Source organism: Myotis brandtii, unplaced genomic scaffold (assembly GCF_000412655.1).
Source record: "Myotis brandtii unplaced genomic scaffold, ASM41265v1 scaffold744, whole genome shotgun sequence".
Classification (NCBI taxonomy): Eukaryota; Metazoa; Chordata; class Mammalia; order Chiroptera; family Vespertilionidae; genus Myotis; species Myotis brandtii.
In genome coordinates, this window is record NW_005370965.1 from 1681249 (window position 1) to 1690177 (window position 8929).

The window sequence follows — 8929 nt, forward strand, 5'->3', positions numbered from 1 at the left end:
ATTCCAGTCAAGGGCATGTACCTTGGTTGCGGGCACATCCCCAGTAGGGGGTGTGTAGGAGGCAGCTGATCAAAGTTTCTCTCTCTCATCTGTTTCTAACTCTCTATCCCTCTCCCTTCCTCTCTGTAAAAAATCAATAAAATATATATTTTTAAAAAATGCCTATAGGTAAATAGTCTGATGGAAATAATAGTACAAATCAGGTAACCAAATATACACCAAATAAGTGAGAATTTTAATACAAATTAAAATATATAACCAAGCACTGGCCGAGTAGCTTAGTTCATTTCAGCGTCATCCCAAAACGCCAAGGTTACAAGTTTGATTCCTGGTCAGGGCACATACAAGACGCAACCAATGAATGCATAAATACATGGAACAACAAATTGATGTCTCTCTCTCTCTCTCTCTCTCTCTCTCTCTCTCTCTCTGCTCTCTAAAATCAATTAAAAAATATATATGACCAGCAATTATGTAAAGTACTCTAGGTCTTTTTCAGGCTACTGTCAATGTAATTGAATTATCCATCCAATACTGAAAAAGTATACACAGAATGATTTAAGAGATTAGTATATTAAAAATATTTATGTTGGTCTGTATTAACAAGTCGTGGTGCAACCAAAAAAATCACACTTTATGGCACAAGAAAGTTAAAGCAAATTATCTGAGTGTTCTTAAACTGCAGCCTAAGCAAACGCGAGCTTTTACAGCATCTTTCAGAAGCCACCAGCGTGAACAAGGCGAAGCCACATGCTGCCAGGACTGACAGGCTCAGAGGCTGTCACTTACCTGGAAGAGCTCTTTAAAGGACGGGTGCACCATAGGGTTTGGAACAAACGGCAGCGCGTAGAAAGGGAGGAACTCTGTGGTCTGGCTCAGAGCTGCCCCTTTGCTCTCCAGGTAGGTTTTGAAATAAGAAATCCTTTCATCCAGTTCCTCTTTGTCCTACGAGGAAGGGAAGATGCTCGCTTGAGGTCCCTGCTTGACGCCAGCCCGCCCAGCTCACTGTCTACCCCAGCCTCTCTCTCCAGCCTCGGCGCTGGCAGCCTCCCCAGCCGGCCTGGCAAGTGCACTGTCTCCAGTCATTGTGACAGCGGGAGAAAGAAACAACCTTTCTCCCAACACCCAAATTCTCACAGCCCTCCCAATGCCTCAGAGACCCCGGACTCCAGGACTGCCCGCAATTTCACCCCTTCATCAAACTGTCAGGAATATCAGAGAACAGACACATGTTCACTATACGGCCTTTTACTTGATTACCATTTTCTCACATCCTTACGATGCATCATAAACATCATTTCAATGGCAGGACAAAACCTCATCTTGTGGGTCTGTCATGATTTAACCAATTAATTCCCCATTATTAGATATATACACAGTTTCCACATTTCTGAGATCATAAATATTTGTGTGCATTTCCATGATTCCCTTAGGAGAGGTTTCAAAAGGTCTTAAAAGACCTTTGAAAAGGTGAATAGTTTTTTGAAACATTCCTTCATTAAGGTAACTGAGCACTGATCTTGCCTGCTTCACTAATTCCACACGAAATCCAAGGCAGGTCCTTCCCAGGGTTTCCATCTCCTCCTGCGCCTCCAGCCTTGAATTTGGCACTTTCCTTCCCAGACACCCTGGCCTCACCAGTTACCCCCTCGCAGCCTGTTCTAATCAAAGCATCTCACTGCACCTATCGTGTTTATTTATTTTTTTAATCTTATATCAATGGGAAAATTAGAAAACAGAAATAAATACAAAGAAAATGAGAATCTCTCATGATGGTACCCACATGAGTGCTATGAGTAGCCTTCCAAGAATGGCCACTACAGTGTTCTGCAGGGCTGCTCCCTCCATCAGTAACCCCTCCTTTGGCCCCCTGACAGTTTAATAATCTAACACAGGTCCTCAGGGCGGCAGGTAGTGCATGGAGAAGCCACTAACCAAGTGCACGTGGTCAAACGTCAGCGCGGCCCTGCTCCCTTTCATTGGCTCTGCACTGGGAAGCTCACCCGCCACGGCAGCCGCAAAGCCCTCTCCTCTCCGCAGGTCTCCAGCCACCCCACCCCCCCTCCCCGAAACACTTCGGAAGCTAAACTCAACTTATCACTCAACGAATGGACTCGCACAAACAGGCATACCATTTTTCTACTGTTAATGCTTAAACTTCTCTTCGAATATATATATGGTTTAATACGTGGTCTACATATGTGTTCTTAGACATACATGCATATGTTTGCTGAGTTTTCAAAAACTTGAGGTATTCAGGAAAACAATGTAGCTTTCATTACAGAAACTGTTAACTCTCTATGTAAATTAGAAAATAAACTGCTGCCCTGGCCGGTGTGTCGCTCAGCAGTTAGAGCGTCGGCCCATGCACTGAAGGGTCATGGGTTTGATTTCTGATCAAGGACACATACCTACGTTGCAGGTTCAATCCCCAGCCCGGGTTGGGGTGCGTATGGGAAGCAACCATCAATGTGTGTCTCTCACGTAAATGTGTGTCTCTCTGTCTCTCTCCCTCTCCCTCCCTCCCTCTCTCTCCCTCCCTTCCACTTGCTCTAAAAAATAAAATAAAATAAAAAATCAATGGAAAAAATCCTCTGGTGAGGATTAACAAAAAAAAAAAGAAGAAACTGCTGGGAATGAGGTAGAAAATTATTCATCAGGACACAAGACACCTACCCCTCAGCACTAAGATAAAGTGGCCATAAAACTAAATTAATGCTCATTAGGAAACATAACAGCTATCATTCTCCCTTAACACACTATTCGGACCAAACGCATCACAAGGGGAACGTACAGGTCTCCGCACGGAGCGTTTCAGAAGATAGATGGCAAAATGGATGTGAAGGTAGAATTCCAACCTCTGGGCAAAGGAGTCACCATCTCGGATGGAGCTGGGAATGTGCTCTTCCCACAAATCGAAGAACACCTTCTGGGCTCCGTTGTCAAACGCAGCAATGAGGTCCTTCTGTGGAGAAGACATCAGACGGGAGCCCAAGCATAGGGTGTCCTTTCTCCCAACACCCAAATTCTCACAGCCCTCCCAATGCCTCAGAGGCCCCGGACTCCAGGTTTCAGTGTGAGGAAAGCAAGTCTCCTTTCCAAAGGTAAGGGGCAGAAGACTGAGGCCCAGGGCTCCAAGCTCCGTAGCTGAGATTCCTGCAGACCAACCCTGGTTTCCCACCCCTTTGCAGTATCCAATCCCGGCTTTATAAGAACCCGACGTGACATTTAAGGCCTGAGATGGAAGGATTCAGGCAGAGGCTAAAGACCTGTGGCCAAGAACTCACAGGCACATAAATACAGCGAAGTTGCCCAACAGATGAACAGAGGCCAGACTGAGCCCAGGCAGGCCTCAGCGGAACAATCCTCCTGCATCCGGAGCTTGCTGGCAGCAGTGCCAAGTCCCCGGGCGCAGGAGCTCACACACTGACCCCGTCGAACCCAGGCCTGGAGGCGGCACTGCTATTTGCCCTGTTGCTAGAAGCATGTGGCGCGGTGGGAAGCAGTCACCCACATAGAGACTGGGCACTCCAGGTACAGACTCAGGCTGGAGATGGAGGAAGGAGCCAGGCCGATCCCATTCCAACCTCAGAGCTCGAGCCTGACTATGCAGGGCACCGACAGCTTCCCAACTCACCACCCAAGGAGAAAGGAGGTGGCGACTAGCACGTCACCTGCCTCACAAGAGGAATGATCACAAATACCTGCTGCACAGGCTTTCGGAGTCAGGTACACGGCAGAACCGAAAGACCTTCCTAACAGTCCCTGTCAGTGTGGCAGCAGCTCGGTGGCCAGGTGCCTGAGGCCCAGAGGGGCACTGGGCAGAGGGCACAGCCCCACCTGGAGCTCCCCGGGCCCCTTCGACGATGCCCCGTGCCAGGCCATGGGGAGTCAGGGACCAGGAGCAGACAGGCAGTAGGCAGTGGCTGTGGCCTAACTTCCAGCTACTCAGTGGGCCTCTCAAAACAAGTCTCAAATTTTCTTGGAAGTGGGTGCATTGAGACCAATAAATTAATTGAAATAATAAAATCATGCAAAGCTGAAATATGCTGCTCAGGAAGCAGTATATTCTCATCACTGGGTGTAGTCAAGGTGAACTTACCTAGAATGCTATGAATGGTAACGAGGCATCAAATAATGGCTGAAACAAGGGACTTTAAGGTTCTTTCTACCCCTCAGGTCTGCCCTTCACAACCCACTCGTATTCACAGACCGGCTCTGGCCTTCCTGGACAGGACGCTGTCCTGTCCGTGTGCCCTGCTCCCTCCTCCAGCCTCCCCAAGCTAGAGCGCCAGCACTGTGAGGGCAAGGGTTTTGTTTTGTTTTCTTCACCACTGTGTCCCTGGCACCCGGAATTAACAACCTCAAACTCCTCAGGATGGGCATCACATTTGTCTCAGTTTCTAAGCATTGCAAGGTTTCCTCTTTTATTCTTCCCAAGAAATGTATGTGAAAGATCTTATGTCACCACCCACTTCTCAGGAAGGGTACAGAGATGTGAAGACGACACTACTAATTCATCCCCTAACACCTGAGAAGTCTGAAAGCCACTCTGACCAGGTCCCCCGAAGAGATTCCAACATCCTCAAACCGCAGCATTCTGTACAAGTTGGGAGCATTTTGATTATCAACAGAAATTTTAAAAAAGTAAAATGTTACCTGGATTATCGATGATTTGGAGTCCCTTAAAGAGCTACCTGCTGTTTTGGGTAATGCTTTTCCCTTCGTTTTGCATTCTTTTGAAAATGTTTTCAGGGTGTCTTCAAATTCAGCAAAATCTAAATACTATAAAAAGAGACCACAAACATATAGTACATATAGTTCTCTGTTTTAACATCAACAAAGTAACTGCCTTTGACATAACTGCACCAGTTCAATATTATCACCAATTTCTAATGGGGTTAAGGGACTGTCATTTTGGGGAGAATCTGGGATCCATCTTAGAATTTACTTATCCATATATACACTAAAAGCCTACAAAGACAGTGACATAGAAAATGCTTCTTTACAGAAAATAAGTTGGCTTTCAGGAGGAAAATGTGAGCTCCATGATTCATTGTAATTATTAAAAGGAAATTAACCATGTTTGCAGCAGTCGGAAAAAGTAAGTGATGGGCAGACGGCCTGATGGCTCTGGGTCAGGTAGGTCTCTGGGAATTTGTTACTTGAAACAGAGGGATGAGAAATAATGCCCGTCCCTAAGAGAAGCCACGAGAAGATGGGCCGTGCCATCAGTAGCCTTCGAGCAGAGCACTGCTGACCCTCAGATGCCCCCAGCCCTGCATTCCGCACCACGGTCCACTGCTGCTCGTGACCCTCCACCCGCCTCCCACTTTGTCAGTCACACCTGTTTCCACCTCTCCTAATGGTGACTATTTCCCCAGGCCTGTCCCCAGCCCTCTGCTGTGTGAAGAATCTATTCATGCATCGATACCTAAAGAACCTTATTGTTTTCTGTTCTTAAAAAGCTCAAATGAAGGATGACTTCTCAAGTTGATTTGAGTATAGACAGTTTGTGTCCTGCTGCTTCTTTCTCTTTCAGACATGCATGCATTTAGATAGCTTGCTGTTCACATATATGACTTCGCGGGCTCTGAATTTTTTATGTTGAAATAGTTTTATTATTAAAGTATCTACAGATACTAAAAAAAAAAAGAATTTATTCATAGTCATGCCAACAAATCCCAAAGCTGCATCTCCAGGTGGACACCTCGTCCTTGCTCCACTGCCGCACCTCTCGGTGCCTAGTGGGCAGTTGGATCACACAGTAAAGCAGCAGCGACTATTTCTTTAGCAGCAACTATGTGCCAGCCCCACATGAAAAGCAGCAGAGAACACCAGAAAGCATAAGGCGTGGGTCCTACCCTTCAAAAGCCTTCAGCGTGGGACACCGAAATGTCCATCAATAGGCATCAGGTAAGGAGTTACGATGCAGCCACTCAATGAAATGCTCTACAGCATTAAAAAATGTGAGGCCCTAACCGGTTTGGCTCAGTGGATAGAGCGTCGGCCTGCGAACTCAAGGGTCCCAGGTTCGATTCTGGTCAAGGGCATGTACCTTGGTTGCGGGCACATCCCCAGTACGGGGTGTGCAGGAGGCAGCTGATCGATGTTTCTCTCTCATCGATGTTTCTAACTCTCTATCCCTCTCCCTTCCTTTCTGTAAAAACTCAATAAAATATTTTTTAAAAAAAGAAATGTGAGGACCACAGGGAGATGTTCAGGCTATGTGACTGTTGACAGACAAATGACAAGCTACATGAACAATGTGTATGGGACCATCCCATTTTGTGAAACAAATTACAGGCATGTGAATATATTTTGAATATTCATAGGAAGAAGTCTGGGAAGATAATACTCTAAATCATTAGCCATGGTCACTGCAGAAGCGGAGTGAGGAAATTCAATGTTTATACTTTCAGGCTGTTTGAATCTGTTACCATAACTATGTGTTGCTTTTATAATTTTCTTTAAAAGATTTCTAGAAAGCAGCTTTAAGATTTCAGTTTAGTTAGTTATGAAAACAAAGTGGAAACACGGAAAATTTTGTCATGGAAAATAGATAACTGGGATGTAATGACAGAAGAGACAGGGCAAGGCACTAGAGAACCTGCCGCGTTATAAATGCAAGCTTTACAAGTTTCACAGGCTTTTTCTGTAGTATAACATACCTACCTCTTTCACTAGTCCAAGTAATTCGGATTCATGAGCCAGGATATCCCCCATATTGAAAGGTTACTGTTAATTCTCACAGCAAAAATCTCTACAAGGCAAAAATATTAAACAAAGGCTTTCATTCTAGCTGTCTGTGAAATCACAAAAAGGTGGCTGTGGTATGCAGGATAATGGTCCCCAAAGACGTCCACATCTTTATCCCAGGACGCTGCCAATATGTCATATTACAAGGCAAGGGGGATTAAGGCTTCCGATGACACTACGGTTGCCAAACATGACCTTAAAATAGGGAGAGTATCCCTGACCAGGTGGCTTAGCTGGTTGGTGCATTGTCCGTACACCAAAAGGTTGCAGTTTCGATTCCTAGTCAGGGCACATACCTAGGTGGCAGGTTTGATCCCTCAGGGTATCGACGGGAGGCAACTGATCACTGTTTCTCACGTCAATGTCTCAATGTCTCTCTCTCTCTCTCTAATCAATAAAAATATATCCTCAGGTGAAAATTTAAAAAAAAATATTTTTAAAAAAAATATATTTTATTGATTTTTTACAGAGAGGAAGGGAGAGGGATAGAGAGTTAGAAACATCGATGAGAGAGAAACATGATCAGCTGCCTCCTGCACCCTCCCCACGGGGGATGTGCCCGCAACCAAGGTACATGCCCTTAACCGGAATCAAACCCGGGACCCTTCAGTCCGCAGGCTGACGCTCTATCCACTGAGCCAAATCAGTCAGGGCTAAAAAAAAATATTTTAAAAAAACAGGAAGAGTAGCCTCTTCCCCTTGTAAGCACAGGGATCCTTACAAGGGAAAGAGGGAAGCAAGAGGGTCGGTGCCAAAGACCCAACCAGCCATTTGCCGGCCTTATAAGTGGAGGAGGGGCCAGGAGCCCGGAATGCAGGAAGCTTCTAGAAGCTGGAAAAGGCAAGGAAGAGATTCTCCCCTGGAGTATCCAGAAGGGAACAAGCCCTACAAACATCTGGATTTTAGTCCATTTCAGACTCCTGACCTCCAGAACTGTAAGATAATAAACCTGTGTTGTTTGAAGCCATTACGTTTATGGTAATTTATTACAGCAGCACTAGGAAATGGGATAGCTAAAGTCAAAAGTAATTTCTTTCTTCTATATAATGAGTAATAGTAATTCTTTCTATACTTAAAATGAATGTGGACAAGGACTAGAGGATGGTGTAAATGAGAAAGTCAAAGACTGCTGGTGAGACTGTGGAAGATTATTTTTCTTATTTAGAGTTTTCTAATGTGCTAAAATGTGGTATGCAATTCAAATAGTCAAGACCACAAAGCGTATTTAGAACAGAATAGAATTTAGTGATAAGGTCAATTTATCTACTTTAAGGAAGGAATTAGAATTAATCTGATGTAAATGAACCCAGTCACTATCCCTCCCTCTGCTCCCAAGTGAAAATATTAAACATTGACAAAAAGTCTGCACAATTTTCAGTTTTCTCCAACTTCCGTGTCTGAGTTAGGTTAATCAGAGTGAGGTTTTCCCAGAAGACGGGAAAGCTAAAACAAGCGTAACAGTGATGGAGCATTGACGCTAAAAAGGGGAGGGAGGTACATAAGGGAGTTGTAAGCCAGAGAAAAAGTAATGGGGCCAAAGACCTGCTTAAGAGGCACTTAAAGTGAGCTTTAAAAAGAGACGGTGGTGGTCAGAGAGGGGGATGGGTGCTTGAAATAAAAATTTTGGAGGTGGTGCATGACCACACCGTGGATAAGGACAATGGAGAGAAAGATGCCTTGTGTGGCCGGGATGTTGAAATACAAATGAGGTTGAGGCCTGGCCAGTGTGGCTCAGTTGGGTGAGCATCATCCCAAGCATTGAAAGGTTGCCAGTTCAATTCCTGGTCAGAGCTTGATCCCTGGTAGGGAAGGCAAAGCAGCCTATTGATGTTTTGCTCTCACATCAATGTCTCTCTCTCTCTCTCTCTCTTCTCTCTCTCTCATAAATAAACAAATGAATGAATAAGTAGAATGAGGACGAGGAGGTGGAGAAACAGTGAGTCAGGAGCTACCATCTTCAAGGAAAACAACTGTGCTTCTGAAAGGTGACTGCCTCCAGGAGTGGGGGCAAAGTGGTAAAGCCCATGGCATACACTTCAGAGGACGGGGGTGGTGATCTGGAAGTAGCGTTGAGGAGCAGAGAGAACCTGGGCCCCACCTGCCGCCTCCAGGCCTGCCAGATTCATAAGGTGTGAGGAGAAAGACAGCTCCTGTTTGAGGACCACCCACC

The 8929-nt window shown here is 45.4% G+C and overlaps 1 protein-coding gene across 2 annotated transcripts in view; it reads right to left on the minus strand.

Annotated features, from left to right (window-relative positions):
- The window catches only part of ARMC9 (armadillo repeat containing 9), a 101354-nt gene extending 94595 nt beyond the window's left edge, over positions 1 to 6759 (minus strand). For both annotated transcript variants that reach the window (XM_005882967.2, XM_005882968.2), the window contains exons 1-4: positions 6676 to 6759; positions 4660 to 4785; positions 2795 to 2965; positions 790 to 945 (exon numbers count right to left, since the gene is read on the minus strand). In XM_005882967.2, the coding sequence (XP_005883029.1) occupies positions 790 to 945; positions 2795 to 2965; positions 4660 to 4785; positions 6676 to 6726 (504 nt within the window). In that variant the 5' untranslated portion in view covers positions 6727 to 6759. The remainder of the gene's footprint in view (positions 1 to 789; positions 946 to 2794; positions 2966 to 4659; positions 4786 to 6675) is intronic.
- Between the last annotated feature and the right edge of the window lie 2170 nt (positions 6760 to 8929).